Here is a 19,440-nt window from a genome sequence, read left to right as displayed (position 1 = left end):
GTGCGGTGTAATGCTTCGTGGTAAATAACTGAAGTAAATTTGACCAAACAGACTAAATCGCAATTTATTGCATTTTAAGAAAAAAAAATTTAAAAAAAAAAAACTAATAATAATATGCTGGCGATATGAAAGTGGCTTATTCTTCAGTCATGTTCTTTTTATACAACGTCTGAATACTTATGGCGCCATCATTCGGTGTACTGATGAAATTACGATTACACGACGATGGGAAACTTCAGCCTCTGCTTTTTTAATTTAAATTAGTTATAAAACCCATGATTATATCTCATGGATAACCAAACATAAAAGCATACGACGACCCACTGGATCTTGAACAAACGGTCAGCGTCTTACTCCATTGGTATCGGTAATTGATTACATGACTATCCTCCATATCTACGATCGACAACTCGATGATCGACTAGGCAAAATTTCGGGCAAAATGGCGGACAAAACGCCAGGGACGCAGAAAGCCAGCGCGAAGGTAAATTAATTTACGCAGTGAATATTAAAATACTCAAACAGTAACACATTAATTACCCGACACAATTAATGCAAAAAAGCGTAATATTTTCTGTCGTGTCGACTTTCTGTGGTTAAGTTAACGAGTCCATGCAGGAGAACCTTGTGTCGGCTGCGGCCCGCCGAAGGCCCCAACGCAGTAGTGTGCTTCTCCTGAGGAGCTAACATTTAGCATGTAGCATAAGCATAACTCTTTTGATCATGTTGTCAATATTGCGGCGTTTATTTATGAAATTTTAGACATCATGATGTATATTATCGAAAGGGATCTTTCCTGGTTGCGAGTGACGACGTATTTAGTTTCTAGTTTGCCGGCACGTTGACGTTCACGTTGTGTTACGAGCTCGACATCATCCTCATGCTAATCTAATGCCTAATCCACATCCAGTCAGTCAGTGATGAGTCCGATCACTTCCAACAGGCGTCTTTAAAACTTAGTCAAGTGCGGGGGTAAAACTCCGTAGCATTTTTTACGCAAAAATGCACTCAGCTCGAGTCCTTTTCCCTACCTACCGCGTTTCATAGTTAAGCTAGGCGTCGTAAGTTTGTGGTGTGAGTGTTATATAATCACGGGAGTTCCGAAAAAAATGTGGCCAGTTCATTGTTTTGTGATATTTCTCACGGGAATTCTGTGGGGAGAAGTGCACTGCTTCCGATCCCTGTTATAGACCAGTGGGGGGGGGGGGGGGTGGTTCCTTCTACTAATCCCTCTTACATGATACTCTTAGTATTTTCTGGCAGAATAAGTGAAACGCAACAACAATGACACGACACAACTGTAATTCATATGCATCAGTTCAGGTACTTTGGTCAAGCAACTTCTAAGTAGAAATAGGATTTGAAGTGGGAGCATTCCAATATTAGTGACAGCTGGTCCAACTGTACAACCTGCTGCAGACTCTGTAAAATGTATTCTTTGACAAAAGCTGGAACAACAGGCAGTATACTCTGCTGCTGTTGTATCTGTATAATCCTGTAGTGATGTTGTTTTAACTTTTTTGTACATGAAAGTGGGAGGCAAGAATGTCTGCCAAAGACTTGGATGCTGTTCCTTTGCCTAAACATAGATGAAAGTGATGTTTAAAATGCTAATAACAGCATGCTTCCAAGCTGTTATTAATTTTGGAAATGCATTTTGTTGCTTGTTATGCAGGCGCTGCTGGAGAGCAAGCTGAAGGCCTTCAGTATTGGTAAAATGGCTGTTGCTAAAAGAACACTCAGCAAGAAAGAGCAAGATGAAATTAAAAAAAAGGTAAGTTGTCAGAGGCAGATGTTTGTTTTGCAAGGTGCTGGGCAGATTGTAGCAAAACTGAACTCTCAAACTCAGTTTCCTTCCACTTTTCCTGGCAAGTGTTGTTGTGGCAGCACGTGGAGAAAGTGAGCCAAAACCTTCCTATCCCCAGCCACATGTTGTAGCTCCTACGGGAACTCTGAAAATGTGATGCCACATGGGATTTTAGCATAAATGCATTTAGTTGAAATTTCTAGAATGCCGTTCTGATATACAGCAGTGCTTTGCAGTTTTCATTTGTGACTAACGTTCTTCTAATATTTTCTCTGGAGGCTCACAGTTACAAGTCAGATAAGTGAGAGGTAGAGCTTGTCAACTATGAAACAAGTGAGTCAGTGGATTGTTTGCAGGCACAATATTTAAGATTTTTTTTTTCTCTTCTTCTTTGCATGAACTACATAGGAGGATGAGCGAGCAGCAGCTGAGATATATGAAGAGTTCCTGGCTGCTTTTGAAGGAGGAGAAGGCAAAGTCAAGACTTTTGTCAGAGGTGGAATTGCTAATGCAACAAAAGGTAAATGACATGGATTGTAAACCTTATTTATTAAAATACTGGTGCATGAATTGTTTCACATCCTCAGAAGAAAAAAGACATTTAAAACTTTATTTCCTATCAAACCTTAGCTCTATGTCAGAGTGGTTGTCTTCAGTGTGGCAGTCTCTTTCCTCTTAAACCTCTCTCTGCAGAAGAGGCTGAAGCTGATGAGAAGAGAGGAAAGCTCTACAAACCAAAGTCACGATTTGCGGAGATGAAACCTACTCTGCCAATGGAAACTCCTCCACAATATTTATCAGTTGATAAAAAGAATGTATGTAATATATTTGGTTGATTTTCTGAATTTGAATTTTTGCAGTAGGTAAAATGAGTAGCATAGACTAATGCGGTCATTTTAATTTCTTCCAAGGTAAAGAGGGGGGAGAAGGAGAAGAAAAAAAGCAACCTGGAACTCTTTAAAGAAGAACTGAAGCAGTAAGTCTTTAAACAGTCATTGTTATTCTCTTGTTTTCGAGGACTTCTTGGTTTAAGTGGATTTTTTTTTTCCCCTCCCACAGGATACAGGAGGAGCGAGATGAACGACACAAGATGAAAGGCAGAGTGAGCCGATTTGAACCTCTTTCCCATGTGGAAGGAAGGCGATCCTGTAAGTGTATTCCTTTTAACCTACACAAGTATCAGCAGTTAGCAGGGGAGGTCCGTTAATCTAAGCTTCTGTTTTCCTACACTCACCACTTCCTTTAACCTTGCTACATGTAGATCTCTAGCTTGCATTTAGACAGCTTTATATGTCTTTTTGAGGAAGAAATGGTCACTAGGATAGTCATTTTGACTTCAGGTGTGTTGCACTTCTGTATTGCCATTTTGTTATGAGCTGACTTCAAGCACTGGGGATAAAAAAGGTAATGCATGCTTATCGGCTCTGTCTTTTTCAGTCTTGGATGATTCGGCCCCCGGCTCACATGATGTAGGAGATCCTTCTACAACTAATTTATACCTTGGGAACATTAACCCACAGGTAAGTATTACACAGGCTTGACATTCAGCAAGTGCTGTTCTATATACATCTATACCTTTTTTGTCTAATGATACTGATAAAGTGTGATTTTATTGCGCTGTTAAAATATGTAATATTGTGACTGAATGTGCTGTACAAGCTGTGCGATCACATGCTTGTGTTTAATTAAGACTGGTGAAATCTCTATTTAAGAGTTTGGAAAAGGGGTTTTAATATGTTCTCAACCTGGCTTTGTCTCCCAGATGAACGAGGAGATGCTGTGCCAAGAGTTTGGTCGATATGGCCCCCTGGCTAGCGTGAAGATCATGTGGCCCAGAACCAATGAGGAGAGAGCACGGGAGAGGAACTGTGGCTTCGTGGCTTTCATGACAAGGAGAGATGCTGAGCGAGCATTGAAGCATCTGAACGGTGATCTCTCTCCCTATTGCCCAGCCATTGGTTATTTTGAAGCTGCGTCTCTGGTGCATTATTAGTTTAAGCAGCCCTTCATTCATTGTTGCTGTTAGTAAATAGTTAGATCAGTTGGTTTGATTATTCTCTTGGCCCATGGTCCCAAGTTTCCTTTCTGGATTATGTATATATATTATATCTGCAATGACTTTTTGTAAAAGTGAGCTTTATGTGCTGCTGCAGATGGGGTTGTGGCCATGCAGTGTGGGTTCTTTACCATGCTATGTGCTACGGTCTGTGTTCTGACCAGGGGTTGACGTAAACTTTTTGGCTCAACAGCCACTGTGGCTAGTGATTTTCCAAAGTCACTAGCCAAAATGCGCACACACACACAAATAAAAGGTAACTGGAGACTAACTGCGTTTTTGATAATTTATTTGAACAAAAATTAGTTTAGCTGGATGCACGTTCCAGTCTCTTGTGTGTGTTTGCGCGTGCATGCATGTGTGTGTGGTGGGGGTCATTGGGAAGAAACAAGAGAGAAACGTGTCGAATGTCCTCCAAGCTGTTTTTGCTAGTTTAGGCTTAATGTTAATTTAGGCTGCTCAGACCTCTTTTCATCTGCCCACATTCTGAGATTGCCTAGCTGTTGATAGTATTATATGTAAACTGTTACCTTGATTATCTTAAAATTTGTATAATTAATATAGTTACTAGCAGTCAAGTACAGTAATGTTAGTTTTGATTAGTTGTGGACGGGCGAGTAAGTATTAATCAGGGAAGGGTCTGCCATGCTTCCTGATCGCGTGTATATACTGTACATGGATGTTTCGGAAAAGCATCATCTTTTGAAACTGATGATTTCATCATTACAAGTGTTTTCACAGCAATGCTGTCTTCTGACAACAAACAAGTCTTCGCCTCTTGCGAATTTGCCTATGCATGTGGCCATCAGACTTTTGTGATCCTTTTTGTCTCCAGTTTGGAATTAGTAGTTTCCACAACAGAAGACATTTTCTGTACCTTGTCGTTACCATGAGTGCGACAGTGCACGCAGTACATAATGTTTTTATCAGAATCATACTGCAGCCACTCGCGACCAAATCTCCACTTTTCATTGAAAATCCTAGTTTTCTTCGTCTTATCTTGATCTACTGTCTTCTGTGTTTTTTGCTGTCCTGTCTGTTTGTTCACTTGGTCTTTTCACGCCCTTAATACGCCGTCACATTTTCAACTTTTCCCTACTCCTCTTGCTGGAGTCTGGTGCCGAAGCGCACAATAGTAAGCTGTGCACGCTGTGCAGCAAGTGCCCATGAGAGTTGTGGTATTGTTTAGGATGACATTGACTTGGTTTGATCCCCCCCCCCCCACCGCCAAAGTGGCTAGTAGGAGTGAGGGAGTTACCTGTCATCGCCTTTTCTACCCGTATTTGGCGGGTGGGCAGGTGTTAATGTCAAACCCTGGTTCTCACAGCATTTCTACTGTTTCTAGGCAAGATGATCATGAATTTTGAGATGAAGCTGGGCTGGGGCAAGGGCGTGCCTATCCCTCCACACCCTATCTACATCCCACCCTCCATGGTGGAGCACGCGCTACCGCCACCCCCTTCAGGACTGCCCTTCAACGCACAGCCCCGGGAGAGGCTAAAGAACCCCAATGCCACGCTGCTACCGCCCCCTACCAACAAGGAGGAGTTTGAAAAGGTAATTTAACATGTATGCAGGGACTTTAAAAATAGACTTAGTCTGCTTATGTGCTTTAAATACTTTTACAGTATTTCTCAATCAGAATATCCTGTTTTAAGATTTAGCTGTTCTCAGAATCCTATTAGTATGTTCTTTCCTCTTGGGTTCTGCACTTTGGCTACTTTCAGTCAAAACACTACATGCAAGCTGTACACAGCATAAAATAGTACATTCGTTACTAAAAGTATTTAAGCAGTTAAAGTGCTGTTAATGGAAAATTGTCATTTTTAATTGGAGAATATGGTAAGTCAGCTAAAACACTGTCAATTATCTGAAATGCTGTTGGCACTGATTAAGCAGACATTTGTTGTACATCAGTGGGACTGAAGTAGTATACTTTACAGTATTACAGTACCAATTAACTTATTTTAATGATCATATCTTATAAAAAAGCTACTTCAGTTATAGAATTGTGCTACATGTTTTGAATTTTGAACTTTATCAGTTTAGTCAAAGCAAAAACTGACAACAGTAAAATTGTTGTTTGCAATAATTGATGCATTTTTGATGCATTTTTTCCTGTTGCTTGTTAACAATACTCACATATTCTATGTTTATTATCTGATGTGACTTCATATACAGACTCTGTCGCAAGCCATAGTCAAAGTGGTAATCCCAACAGAAAGGTACATGTTTTCTTTTTTAAATTCATATAACATGTAGAAAAACATCCCATACCAATAAGTTACAATTGGGCAATGCATGCCACTGGGGGCCAGTTTGGGTGAGCAATAGTTGAGATCAGCACGTCCTGCACAATTTTTTCCCAGAAGGAAATGGAAGACTGTTGCAGATAACCTTTTCACACATGAAGAAAATTACAACATGCATGCCTTAAGTTTCCTTCCTACTTCCATTAAAAACATAATTTATAATTCGCTGAAGTGCGGGAAATATCATTTTACTGTAATTGTATAGACATAGAATTATTTAACGTGTTATGTTATTTTGAGTTATACATGGTAGAAAAGACGATAGTTTTTATTCAGTTTCATAAAGTACTTCCGCTTTATACCATTACCTCAGATAAAGGCCTGTCTGTAAATTTCACATTATCACTGAATACTGTCTGCAGTGCACAAAATAAGCATCTTGATTCAGCTACTGCTCACTCCAGCTGCACACCCCCTGGCCTCTGTCAACGAGCCTGGGTAAAATCAACCCCAATCCTTATAGTCTATGACCTTTGACATTGGCCTTGGTGAGCAGCACAAGTTGAACTGTCTGCAGCAGCGGGGGACCTGAAAAGCTTCATGGGATGGATTGGGAAAGTATACAGAATTTTACCTGACATTGGTACGATCGGCTCCAATAAATGTGGTTTGTGTTTATGACAGGCATCCTTTGTTGTCTTGTTAGCCTCTTTAGGGTTACATGCCCCCACCTTGCCCCACTATACACTCCTGTACAAGTGTAGCTGCGTGTAATCATTGTAGTTAGATTACATATTTTGCTGATTTTAAGTATAGACCTCTGTTACTCGGTTTTATGTAACAGTTTATGTAATTGTGCCACATCTTTACATTATTACATATCACAGTTCATGTTTGGAGCAGGGCACATAATTGTGTTGGGTTTTTTTTTTTGTTTAGAGAAATTTTCAGTCACTATTACTGCTTTTACTTGCTTATGTGCTTTTAGAATAATCTTTAACTCTAAAGTTAGATGATGGTGGGGGGGAATAAACATCACTTATGCTTATCATAGCAGATACAATTTTAATGCTTCATAAGAAACTGGTCAAGTTATTTTTGTACTTGTAAAGGTTCTATAATGCAGGTTGTGTTTGCAGTTATCTCACCTGCATATTGAAAGACATTTTGAATTTGATAGTACAGAATACATTTTCTGCAGCCTGTACAGTCTTTTTAGGCTGTGTAGTTAACATGTTGGAAATTCACTTGTCAGTTGTAACTTCAAAGCACAATCATTTCAAACATGGGATGTGTAACAACTGTTACTGCAGTTACTACTTTTTTCCTCAGTCTCACATCCCAAGGGTGTTGAGTCCAGCAGTCTCCATACTATTAGTTAGTGGTGTAGATAGTAGCAGGAAGGCAGGTTGGAAGGCTAGTGATGATTCTGAAACCGTCTTGCTTTAACTGTGTCTTTCTTATAGGAATTTGCTTTCTCTCATCCACCGAATGATCGAGTTTGTGGTGCGTGAAGGTCCCATGTTTGAGGCCATGATCATGAACCGTGAGATCAACAACCCGATGTTCAGGTGGAAGATCTTTTCCCACCTTACTCACATACAGATTTTTTTCTGTTATCATACGTATTACTGTATGGTTAGGTGAACATTTTGTGTGGTGTTTTGCTGTAGTCTCAACCTTTGTGTCCTTATTACCTCACTTAGACCTGTTATTTGGCATGGCCGATTCCGGTTTTTAATCCTTTGTCCAACTCTTTCTGAACAGGTTTTTGTTTGAGAACCAAAGTCCCGCTCATGTGTACTACAGATGGAAGCTCTTTTCCATACTACAGGTTAGGCTCTGACTTGGTGGTCTTCCTTTTAGTGGTTTAATTCAGGCTGTTTTAGACTTGTACCTATGAATGTTCCTTATTGCTCTCCACTCACTCTAGGGAGATTCTCCTACCAAGTGGAGGACAGAGGATTTCCCCATGTTCAAGAATGGGTCTTTGTGGCGTCCCCCACCCCTGAACCCTTACCTGCATGGGACACTGGATGAGAATGAGGACAGTGAGGAAGAGGAGGAGGCCTCCAAGAAGGGGTGTTTGAAAGAGGAGTAAGTGACTGCCTGGCTCTGATGGAGCTACTGTGACGTCCAGCAGAATTGTTTTAACTGATGTTTCTTACAGCTTCCTTGCCATTTGTGGCATTATATAACTATGCAGCCACCCAACTTATTTGGGTTCTGCACTGTCAGTGACCTTGTGTGCTCAAGAACAATAGGTTTTTTCATTATGGAGTGTCAGTCGATACTCAGGTGCCAATTTATGCAGGGTAAAGCTTTGTAGCAGTTCCTGGAAGGTAGTACGTTATCGCCTCGAAACATGCCGTTGAGCACATCCTCTCTGCAGTGAAAGGGACAAACTAGAAGAGCTCCTGAGGGGCCTGACACCCAGGAAAAGTGACATTGCGGATGCTATGTTCTTCTGCCTGAGTCATGCCGATGCTGCAGAGGAGATCGTAGAGTGCATTGCAGAGTCTCTATCCATACTCAAGACTCCACTGCCAAAAAAGGTAAGGCATAGCAGACTTTGCAGAAAACTGTTTTTGATTCTCTGTGGAGGACTCTCTCTGAGTCTGGAGTCTTTAGAGTCCCAAGGACCACCTACTTCTTACTGCCTCTTGTTTTCATTATGTACTAAATGGCTTGTCATTTTCTTCCAAGATTGCACGACTATATTTGGTCTCCGACGTGTTGTACAACTCATCAGCTAAAGTCTCCAATGCTTCTTATTATAGAAAATTGTAAGTACTGGCATTTTTTTCGGGTCAGTGTTCGTGTTCACACTTGTCTGGATTTTGTTAGAATACAAGGGCAGCAGGTAGCGTAGTGATTATAGCAGTTGTCTTTGGACTGAGAGGTTACAGGTTCAGATTCCATGTCCTCCTTAAGTACCCCTCATCAAGCCACTTGCCCTAAAAAAAGAACATCCAGCTCTATAAATGGGTAAAAAATTGTGGTAGTTTTACATCAGTGTTTTTGCAGAAAAGGGTCATCTATGTGAACAAATGTAAACGTAATTTATTTGTTCTTATATTACAGCTTTGAGACAAAACTCTGCCAGATTTTTGCAGACCTCCATGCTACCTACAAAACAATACAAGGCCATCTGCAGTCTGAAAACTTTAAGGTATTGTCAGTAAAATAAGTATGGAAAATGTTATCACTTGGGTTTTACACTGAAACTGTTTGCCATGGAAGTCTATGAGGTTTGACACAGTGGAAGGTGTATTATATGTTGTGCTCAGAAGTCATTCTCATGGTCTACCTTCCTTTCTAGCAAAGAGTGATGTCTTGCTTTCGTGCATGGGAGGACTGGGCCGTGTATCCGGACCCCTTCCTGATCAAGCTGCAGAACCTTTTCCTGGGTTTGGTAAACCTGGGGCCAGATCAGGAAAGCTCTGCTCCAGTTGTTGAGGTAAATTTCTATATCATTGACAACCTCACTGGTGGGGCAGGGACTGAGATCTGCTAGAAGAGAAGGCGACTCATCTCTGTTCTTCACCTATAGCCTGAGCCTACAGATGATATTGATGGAGCCCCCATTATCGAGGAGGAGTTGGATGGGGCGCCACTGGAGGACGTAGATGGCGCACCCATTGATGGAGCTCCACTGGACGACCTAGATGGAGTTCCCATAAAGCCCCCTGAGGATGACCTGGATGGAGTTCCCTGTAAGTGACTCTCTGAACATCGTAATGCAAAAGGCCCCTTTAAGGCTCACAGTTTACTGTTGTTACATTGTCAAGTTGATGGAGTACTTTCTGTGCACCAGTGGATGCCTCTGGCCTAAAACCAGCTTTTAAAGTGGCTCCATCCAAATGGGAGGCAGTGGATGGATCCACCTTGGAAGCACAAGGTGAGGCTCCTGAATCATCTTTACATTGTCCTGTTAGTGTTATTAGTCAAACCTGTCACATGCTTTTCATGGTGATATGCTTTTGTCTTCTGTCAGCTGTCACCACCTCCAAATGGGAAATATTTGACCAGCCAGAAGAAGCCAGTCAAGGCCAGCAGGTGTAAGTGAAGATGAATTTGTAAAAACGGGGGTTAAACTCCCTTTTTTTCCCCCCCACACTCTTTGGCCACAATACTAAGTAATCTGTTTATTTCATTTCAGAATATTTCATATTCTCTTCATTTATAGTCTAATAGTATAAGGATGCTAGTTAGAAATTCCCCTGTGCCTCGGGCAGTGTTTCCACTCCCTGTGTGTTGTTATTCAGATTGACTTTTAATGGTTAAGAAGCAATACGTACTTTAGGATAAGTTTGTTGCTGTTTGTTTGCAAGCTGCTAGAAGAGGGACAAGCTGGTGGTGTAGTGGTTGGAGCTGCTGCTTTTGAACCCAAAGGTTGTAGGTTTGAATCTGTGGTACCCTTGAGCAAGGTACTTACCCTAAATTGCTCCAGTAAAATTACCAAGCTGTATAAAAGTAAATAATTGTAGTTTAACATTTTAAGTTGCACTGGAGAAAAGCATCAGCTAAATGAATAAATCTAATTTCAATATAGTGTTCACTGCCTTTGAATTGTGTTAATATGGAATTCTTCTACCTCCAGAGAGACTGAGCAAAATGAGGATGATGAGGACAGCAGGAGCTCTCACTCAGCAGAGCAGCGGTCCTACTCCAACCCTGTCAGGGATGATGACTCTGACCCCAGATCTGCGAAGTACTCAGAGATGAGCGAAGAGAAGCGTGCTAAATTGCGGGAGATTGAGGTGAACATTGTGTCTTCAGAGTATGGAGAGTTAGTTGCAGTGGTGTGCTCCAGCTGTCTTTTTTTTTTTTTTTTTAAAATGTTTTGATGACTAACCTATTCTGCTGTCCCTTTTGGTCTCACTTAGCTTAAAGTGATGAAGTTTCAAGATGAGTTGGAATCAGGAAAGAGACCCAAGAAATCTGGACAGAGCATTCAGGAGCAGGTGGAACACTACCGAGACAAATTGCTGCAAAGGGTATGAAGAAATTTTAAAGACCTTGATGCGGGTAGTCATTTTCTGCAAATATTATCAGGAAGATGAGAGAAACGTGGTAGGTTTGTTCATAAAAGTCATCTATCACAAGTGATGATAAACTTTTTTCCAGGAAAAAGAAATTGAAAGGGAGAGAGAAAAGGAAAAAGAAAAGGACAAAAAAGAAAAGGAAAAAACAGATGTTCGTTCGAAAGACAAAAAAGAAAAGGAAGATTCACCCACATCCAAGAAGGAGAAGTAAGCTAAAATGTACAGTGATGTTTTTTTAGGTGTTCAAGAGCTGTGTTTATTTTAAATCCCCCCCCCCTCCTTTCAGGAAACGCAGACACAGCGCCTCTCCCAGCCCCACACGTAGCAGTGGTCGGCGGGCACGCTCCCCCTCCCCCCGCTCGGAGCGCTCCGACAGGTCTTCACGAAAGGGTGACTCTCGGTCCCGCTCCTCACACAGGGATTCCCCAAAGGAGACCAACAGAAAATCCTCAAAGAGGTAGCTTAACTCTTTGCTGTATTGCTGTTTTACTCTTAACACCCCTAATTACTGAAAATACTGGTGTGTAATACCTGGTTCCATAAAGGGAATTAACTGTTAGCATGGCAGTATGGTCCTTGTGAGACACAGATGCTTAATGTGGCAGTTGTCAGTTCAAATCCCAGACGAGGTGTTTGGTACGTAATTTATTTGGCGTGGACCCATGTGTTGCAAGTGGTGTTCTCTACTGATGTCTGTCTCCTTGCCTCTGTTTTGCCATTCTTTAGGTCACCTTCATCACCCAGAACACCCAAACGTTCACGAAGGTCTCGATCAAGGACTCCTAAGAAGTCAGGGAAAAAGTCCAGGTCACGGTCCAGGTCTCCACACCGGTCACACAAAAAATCGAAGAAGAGCAAACACTGACAAGTCGTATCCCCTCATGCCCTCACCCTTCAGTTCCCTTTCTGTACTGTAAACATGACTGGAGTTGGTTTTTTTTTTTTTTTTTACGTGCCTGAAAGTTTAAAAGGTTTTTTGTCTTACTCGCCTTTGTTTTCTAAAAACGCTATGCATGTGTTGCCATGCTGTGTCAGTGAATAGAGCCAACACTGTTTTATATTGTAAAGTAATGAGCTTACCCGTTGTCCCATAGGAAAATCAATCTTGTTGCAGACGAGCTCTGTATCTAGCTTTGATGACATTAGGATTATTTTCTTTTTTTGTAGTACACATTAAAATTAATTGAAGTAAAGAATTTTGTTTTATGAGGTTTTTTTTCCCGCCCCCCCTCCCCCCCCTCAAAACATGGAGTTTGAAGAAGCTGACATGGCAATCTTCTTGTTTTTTTTTACCAACTTTTGAATTTGTACCTGTGTCCAACCGTGAGCTGAGAAATTGCTCAGTATTGCCAAAAAAGGTATTCTAGTGGTTCATGATTGTCAAAATTTGGTTTGCATAATTAGTGTGAATTTAGTTCAGACCTGTAGACTACACTAGTACACCCATAAACTTGTCAGCAGTGACTTTATTTTCACATACTGAAGGATAACAAAACATTCACTCAGTGCTTGTCCTGGGCAGGGTTGCAGGGGGCTGGACCCTATGCCAAAATCACTGGGTACAAGGCTGGGGGGTGGTTACCCCCTGAGCATAACACCAGTCCATTGCAGGGTAGTAACACATTCACACACTAAGTGCAATTTAGCATCACCAATTCACCTAAACAGTATGTATTTGGACTGTGGGAGGAAACCCACACAGACATGGGAGAACATGCAAACTCCACATAGTGAGCTGGATTTGAATCTGCACCTGAACAGCCCAGGTGCTATGAGGTAGCAGCAGGGAACATTAAGGGAATATTTGTTCTCATATTATCCCAAATATGTTGGATTGCTTTTCTTTTGGTTCTTAGTTTCTCCCACTGGCACTGTTGTACAGCACTTGCCTGGAGTAGAAGTCTCACACCCATAGAGGTATATGAAATGTAATTTTTTTTTCTTTTTTTCCCAGCATGTTTATTAGTTTTCATAGTATTGGAGCAGAGGTTCAAATAGCTGTAGCCTTAATCTCATTCCCTGCAGCAATTTCACTGTGTGTGGACAGTGATGGAATGTGTCCAGAGTCTCTCAGGAAGCCTGCTGCCCTTGGCTGTGCTCTGCCAATTGCTTATAGCTCACTATTTCCATCCTTCATTCTCTCCTGGCAAAAAAAAACATTGTAAAATTAACCCACAGAGGAAAGGTCAGTGTTTCAATGTACACAAGCACTTAAATTCACATTGTACATTACCCAGTTAACACCAATTATTTTTCTTTGTAATGAACACTCACAAGCTTTCAGCACAAATGACTGACCAGAGTGCAGTATAAAAGTAATCATTTTATTTGGAAATGTGCCTGCAGAAAGACAAAATTGCTTGTTTAACCATGTCAAACAGTTTGAGTTTACAGTTGCACTGAAAAGTTCTGGAGATGTAGGGCAAAATTGTCAGTGACGTCTGCAATCCAGTTAGTTGCATGAAAATCCTGATTTTCTGTGAAGATGCTGAGTTCATGTAGAATGCTAGGATTTAAATATTTCAAGAACATTATTTTCTGCAGATACCTTAACTTTAAGGATTACATATTTCTCTGCACTTAAATTTTGCTTTTTTGAAAAAAAAATCTCATTTCACCAACAACCCTCCTGTATGTACAGTACTCACATCCCCACTCAATTGTTACCTCTTTTTCTAGAAAACTTTTTTACTGTTTCAAGCCTTAACAGGTCCTTACACTAAGAGAATTTGAATATAGTTATGCTTTAATAGCCAGAACTAAATACTGAATAATGGACAACATATCAGTAAAAACAGGTTCATTGTTGGGACTTTGATTTAGGTACATTAGAGTTGTAAATCTTGCTAAGGGCGTACTTTAATACCCACAAAAATCTAAATTACAAATATATTTAAAGCAATTAGTCATTTTGGCAAGAATACACCTTAAATTTCACCCATTCGTGGAATCAGTAACAGATTAAACAGTGCTTATTTACAATATTTGAGAAACAAAAAATACTTTGAATTCCTCAAATTTTCTAGTATCTCAAGGTACATGAAGTCCTGTAACAAGCACCAAAACAGCCCTTAGAATTTCAAAAAAATGTTTGAATAAATGTGTTTATCATCACTATATGTGCCATGACACTGTTTTGATTAAACAGACGTTGCTAAGAAACATTTTTCAAAATGGACGAGGAAAACATCCCTACCCTTCTCCCACACCAACAAATGCACACAGCTGAAGCTTTTTATAGGTTTATACATATAAAGATGTGCTGTAGCATGGTACACCTACATATCAAAAACATTTGCACGTTGGTACTTTCAGGTCATAGCCTCTCTCGTTGTGAGGAGTTCATCGATGAATGGCTTGCATATATGAAGAATGTCTGCTATAGTGTGCAGAGAAAAAGAAAATTAAATCAGTTCTTAATGTTTCACAGTTTAAGTGCTGCATATTTCCACATTACTATAAAAGTACTTCTCCTTTGTAAACCAAGATGTCACAATTCAGCTGCTCTGTGTTACAGTTATCAACATCTGCGAATTCAGAACTGAAATCCCACTGGCAAAACCCATCAGTAAACGTGGAGTCCTTCTCAAATCCAGGTAGCTGAGAACGACGCCACAAAACCGCACCAATTGCGAAGCTGTTCAGAAAGCAAAGCCATGGGACGTTCAGGTCCACGTATGCAGGAGTGTCCACCTGAAACAATAGCAAGATTGTCTGTAGGACCACAAAGGGCACCCAAGTGCTGAGGAAGCTCAGTGTCGTGTGGAGCATGAATCTGCTGGACGGGTGGGCCTTTGGAGCCACGGAGAGGGGTCCCGCATGCACTGAAAGGCCCACAGCGGGTGGTTCCCCCCCCTTAGCAGTGCGGGCCAGGAACACTAGGGAGCTGTGCAGGACAGCACATGCCAGAGCCAGCAGTGACACCATGAAGACCTGGGTGCTTTGGGGGCTGCTGAACACCCAGCATTGCTCTATCAGGAGATAAAACTCCTCTCCGACCTCTGGGTACAAATCGGAGGCTAAGAAGACATAGAGGACGGCTGCAGCCCAAATGAGGATGACGCTCAGAGTGTAGCCGAGCTTGCGGTACCAGCGCAACGGAACCGGATGGAGGGCTAGGTTCCAGCCGTGGTCCAACCCTATCAGGACAAAGACTGGCCAGTGCAGGAGGCTGTAGGTGAAGCAGGCTATCTGGACCAGCAAGCAGATGTGATGGGTGGTGATACGCAGGCCGAAAACATGCACGTCTTGCAGGAAATAGATGGTTGAAAGGATGAAGGCTAGGAATGAGTCCACAAGTGCTAAGGAGATGCACAGGAAACCCAGGAGGCTGCTCCCCATGTGGCGCCTCTGTATCACTACGACGGTCCAGTTCAGCGAGCACTTCCCAATCAAAACCAGAAGCAGAGAAGAAAGTGGGACGCGCATGATACCATTTGGAGGCCAGACTTCAACGCCACCTGCCGTTGCACAAGTTGACCACGTGGCGAAACACTGACGCACACCTACAGAGCAAGATTGGGTAAGGGATGTCAGTGATTAACTGGCTCAGCAGCAGGTCGTAAACAAATAAACCACTTAACTGGTAAATGGAGAGCGCCTTCAGAAAGTAGGCACTCCCCTTCGTGAGCCCTAGTTTTCATCATTTTTATTTACGGTGTTGCGTGACAGGTCTCGGGTGTTGTCTCTGGGAAACAAAGTGGACTCAGACAGGGTCCCTCCCCCCCCCCCGAAAAATGTATGTAATGTGTTCAAACATAACACCGACAGCAGTGTTTTCCAGCAAGAAAAAAAAAAAGAAAAAAAAAAGACACACAGGTTCTGCATTTGAGAAATAATCTCTATGGTACGAAAGACTAACGAAAAGCGCAAACTGCAGAGTTACTAAATTGCCCGAATGTTGTGTCATACAGTATATCTATACGCACTTGGTCTTTTCCTGTTACGATGGACATTGCTGCACAATCGAAAAATAGTTACGCATTTAACTTATCACGATAAGTCATAATTTTGTAATGATTCGAAACTAACATTTTCAATTCCGTTACGCAGGGTCAGACTTAAACGCATGTAAATGGCATCGCGCCCATGAAAGCGAAGCCATCGTTTCGAAATGAAGGAAAGTAGGAAGGAGAGGACATCGTTACACGTTAAAGATAAAAATGAGAGAATTATTTCACAGGTAATGGTAATTCACTCGGTCGTGAAGGCGTGAGCTGACGCTAAAGTATAACATTTTTAGCGTTCACGCTGGAAGTAACGAACGTTACGTTGTTGCCGGATTGCTCTCGAGGGGTGGCGCTGGACGTGCGAGCTGTTGCAAGGCCAAGGCGGGCGAAGCTGAGGGCTACCGGCGCCTGCGGGCCTCTCGGCATCTGGCTTGACCGAACAGGCCGCGCACATGCCTTCGCCAACACGTGTTCCATCTTATATGTAAGCTATGCGACAGGCCTGATCCTGCACTGCATGATGCTCTCTGCAAGTGTGTGCTAAATCACTGATGCCCTCCCACCCCCATTTTACATCCCAGTGGATATAAAGGCTCGGTAAACATTTTATTTTTGGAAGAGTTTTGTGTTTTGTATGGAGGCATGGTGAGTAGCGCTGCTGTCTCACAGCGCCTGGGTGCTGCGAGAGAACGCGGGTTCGATCCCCGCTCAGTCTGTGTGGAGTTTGCATGTTCCCCCCATGTCTGTGTGGGTTTCCTCCCACAGTCCAAAGACATGCTGTTCAGGGTCCCCCATAATGTGTGAGTGACAAAGAGTGTTTCACTGATGTATGGATGAGTGACCCAGTGTAAGTAGTGTGTCTAGCAGTGTAAGTTACCTTGGTGAATAAGGTGTGTGTGGGCTGATAACACTACATAGAGTTCACCGGAAGTTGCTTTGGATAAAAGTGTCTGCTAAATGAATAAATGTAAATGTTTTATTTAAAGCTCTCAGTCTTAACATAAAATGCCATCATGTTGGTTTTCTTTTTTTTTTTTTTTTTTTTAAAAGCAAATATAGAGTTTAGCCAGAATTTTCTAAGCACTCATTCAAATTACAGGTATAGTCCTTCTCACACACTCACTTTCTCTAACAGTTTGTCCCGGTTAGGGTCACAGTGGCCCTGAGCCTATCCTGGAAAAAAGACTCAGCTGTGCGAGCAGCAGGCCAATCGCTGACACGGACTAAATGGGGGCAATAACACAATTACTGTGCCGTGTCACGCGCACGTCGCCCGCACCTGCCTCTCCTCGAGGCGGAACGTGATAAAAGGACCCGGATTGCGCGCCTAAAACCTCACCGAGCGACCGCTACTCCCGTGCGCGTATCGTTTGCTGCCCTTTCGCAGTTCCTTATCTCCCGACCTTTGCTTCCTCTTGCGAAACCCTGAACGCTAATCACCTGAGCCACGCCTGTCCCCGACTGCTGCTCTCCGTCTCGCTCCCTCCTTGGCTTTTGTTAATAATAAAGGGAGAACCCGCGATGGGATCCTACTCATCATCGCCCCGACGCGAGGAGCCGTTCCTGCGAGCGCGTGCATCACACACGTGCTCGATGAATACTGACAGTCACGAAGTACTTGTTTCTAAGACGAACACTGAAACGCTGCTTTGGTTGTGCATTTTTCATTTAGACACGAAGGAAAAGGAAAAGGGGGAAAAAAAAAAAGCCATTAGATCCTGGAAATGAGTTTTAGAAAAAGATTTTACGTTTTAACTTTGAATTTGCATGTCACTAATTTTGTTCCTTAGGACAGTGTCGAATCTAAACGAACGTTTACGCTTTAAAATGCTTTTTTTTTTTTTTTTTTTCCTGAATCTGGATTTCCAAATGAATTGGATTGCAATTTTTTTTTTAACCTCTGACAAGTCATCGGAATTACGTTGATCACTTTCCGCGCACCATTTAATTTATCCAGCGTTTATTTGCGACAGACAGGAATTAATGAATAAGGGAGGGCACTCGTGGTCCTCAGTCTCAACCATTCAAATGTTCAGGCAAACAGATTTCAGCAATGGCTTTATGTTTACACACGACAGTCCCACCTTGCGTGCTGCTGCTACGGTCAACATCTTACGGCATTTTTTTTTTTTTTTTTTTTGCGCGTTAAAACATTTTCAACAAAACGCTCCGTGTCCAACTTCAAGTGCACTTGGAAAGTCAGCTTCCCGTGGGGGGTTTGAACTGTCCTTTAGCGTTGTGGTGTATGAATTTTTTTTTTTTAAAATATCTGGAAGAAATACGAGGCGAGGAGGACAACGTTCCGGCTTACACGTTTTGAAATCCTGTTCCTTCTCTTTGGAATATTTAAAGAAACTATATAGAGCATATGTTATAATTGAGACTTTTATATTGCATTATAGTTAAAGTTTTGCATGGTGGGGAACTTGGGAACTTTTACACTGCTGGTCTATGTGTAAATAAGGTAAGAGAAAAACTAAGGTTATAATTTAATGGTGCAACTGCGCGCCCAAAATGCGAACAAATTAGTGGAAGAGAAAAATGTTAAAAGAGGCGAAATAAAACTTCTAAACAGTTTCTACTTACTTTTTTTTTTCCACATTTAACACAACTGTTTTATGCAGCATAGAGAGGACTGACTGAACAGCCACACGATGCACATTTCCGTAACATCATATGTTACTGCCGGATCAAGCTAATTATTTACAAATAGAAATACAACGAACAGAGAAACATTTGATTTCCCTCGACCGAGCAATATGTACGAGTGGGGGAAAGCCCACGTATAACCTACCTGCTGCACTCCGACTTGAACTCCATCCGCGCCCTCCGTAAACTGAGAGAGAAGCGAAACGCTGCCCAGGTGATCCGCACGCGCTTAACAACAGGGCACCTGGTCACGGGTCCGGGTCCGAGCCCACATCCATCTCTGTGCGCTTCTTTAAATTTCAGCCCGCGTAGCCTCTTTACGCATCAAATATGCTACTGAAGAGAATTTGCAAATAATATTTCTATGCTTCTTAGCCAGATTTAGGAATGTGCAAAATAAAACGGTTTGTATCATGCAGCAGGCTACGCTCATGTTTAGTGCGCCTAAGTTTTCTTTTCTCTCCATTAAAAGTATTAGTGAAATATTCTTCGTTGGGCAAAATGTGTTTAGCCACCGTCACGTTATCTTGTAGTGCAGGATCCGGTCCAACCCAATGAGCTACCGCACCCCCCCCGATTAAAACCAGTTAAAAGCTATGTTAAGGCTGTCTAAGCAATTACTAAATTCATGGTAAACTCACCCTAAGGCCACCACAGCCAGGGGTTGTGATGATCATGG

General features: G+C 42.0%; 2 protein-coding genes across 4 annotated transcripts; one reads left to right on the top strand and one right to left on the bottom strand.

Moving 5' to 3' along the window:
• Positions 1–390: 390 nt before the first annotated feature.
• On the top strand, positions 391–12,346 carry u2surp (U2 snRNP-associated SURP domain containing). 2 transcript variants are annotated; one of them, XM_018753693.2, is made up of 25 exons: positions 391–484; positions 1,676–1,774; positions 2,216–2,327; positions 2,501–2,622; positions 2,719–2,783; positions 2,867–2,955; positions 3,245–3,327; positions 3,570–3,735; positions 5,209–5,420; positions 6,045–6,088; positions 7,582–7,686; positions 7,883–7,949; positions 8,049–8,212; positions 8,508–8,670; positions 8,822–8,901; positions 9,200–9,287; positions 9,438–9,575; positions 9,669–9,831; positions 9,933–10,016; positions 10,113–10,176; positions 10,719–10,878; positions 11,005–11,115; positions 11,246–11,370; positions 11,450–11,620; positions 11,890–12,346. In XM_018753693.2, exons 1-25 carry the CDS (start codon positions 443–445, stop codon positions 12,026–12,028), a joined length of 2,856 nt encoding a protein of 951 aa, XP_018609209.1. In that variant the 5' UTR covers positions 391–442; the 3' UTR covers positions 12,029–12,346. The 2 variants fall into 2 exon arrangements, with proteins under 2 accessions (XP_018609209.1, XP_029106284.1); XM_029250451.1 differs by lacking the exons at positions 391–484; positions 1,676–1,774; positions 2,216–2,327; ... (2 more) ...; positions 2,867–2,955; positions 6,045–6,088.
• A 1,893-nt stretch (positions 12,347–14,239) lies between these two features.
• gpr160 (G protein-coupled receptor 160) lies at positions 14,240–19,210 on the bottom strand. Of its 2 annotated transcripts, none has more exons than XM_029250629.1 (2): positions 18,907–19,210; positions 14,240–15,668 (listed from the first exon to the last, which is right to left on the bottom strand). In XM_029250629.1, the coding sequence occupies exon 2, from the start codon at positions 15,589–15,591 to the stop codon at positions 14,620–14,622; it is 972 nt and encodes a 323-aa protein (XP_029106462.1). In that variant the 5' UTR covers positions 15,592–15,668; positions 18,907–19,210; the 3' UTR covers positions 14,240–14,619. The 2 variants fall into 2 exon arrangements, with proteins under 2 accessions (XP_029106462.1, XP_018608748.2); XM_018753232.2 differs by lacking the exon at positions 18,907–19,210 and adding an exon at positions 17,452–17,749.
• Between the last annotated feature and the right edge of the window lie 230 nt (positions 19,211–19,440).

This window comes from Scleropages formosus, chromosome 3 (genome assembly GCF_900964775.1).
Source record: "Scleropages formosus chromosome 3, fSclFor1.1, whole genome shotgun sequence".
Taxonomy (NCBI): domain Eukaryota; kingdom Metazoa; phylum Chordata; class Actinopteri; order Osteoglossiformes; family Osteoglossidae; genus Scleropages; species Scleropages formosus.
The sequence above is the reverse complement of the archived record's forward strand: the minus strand, read 5'-3'. Positions and strand labels throughout refer to the sequence as shown.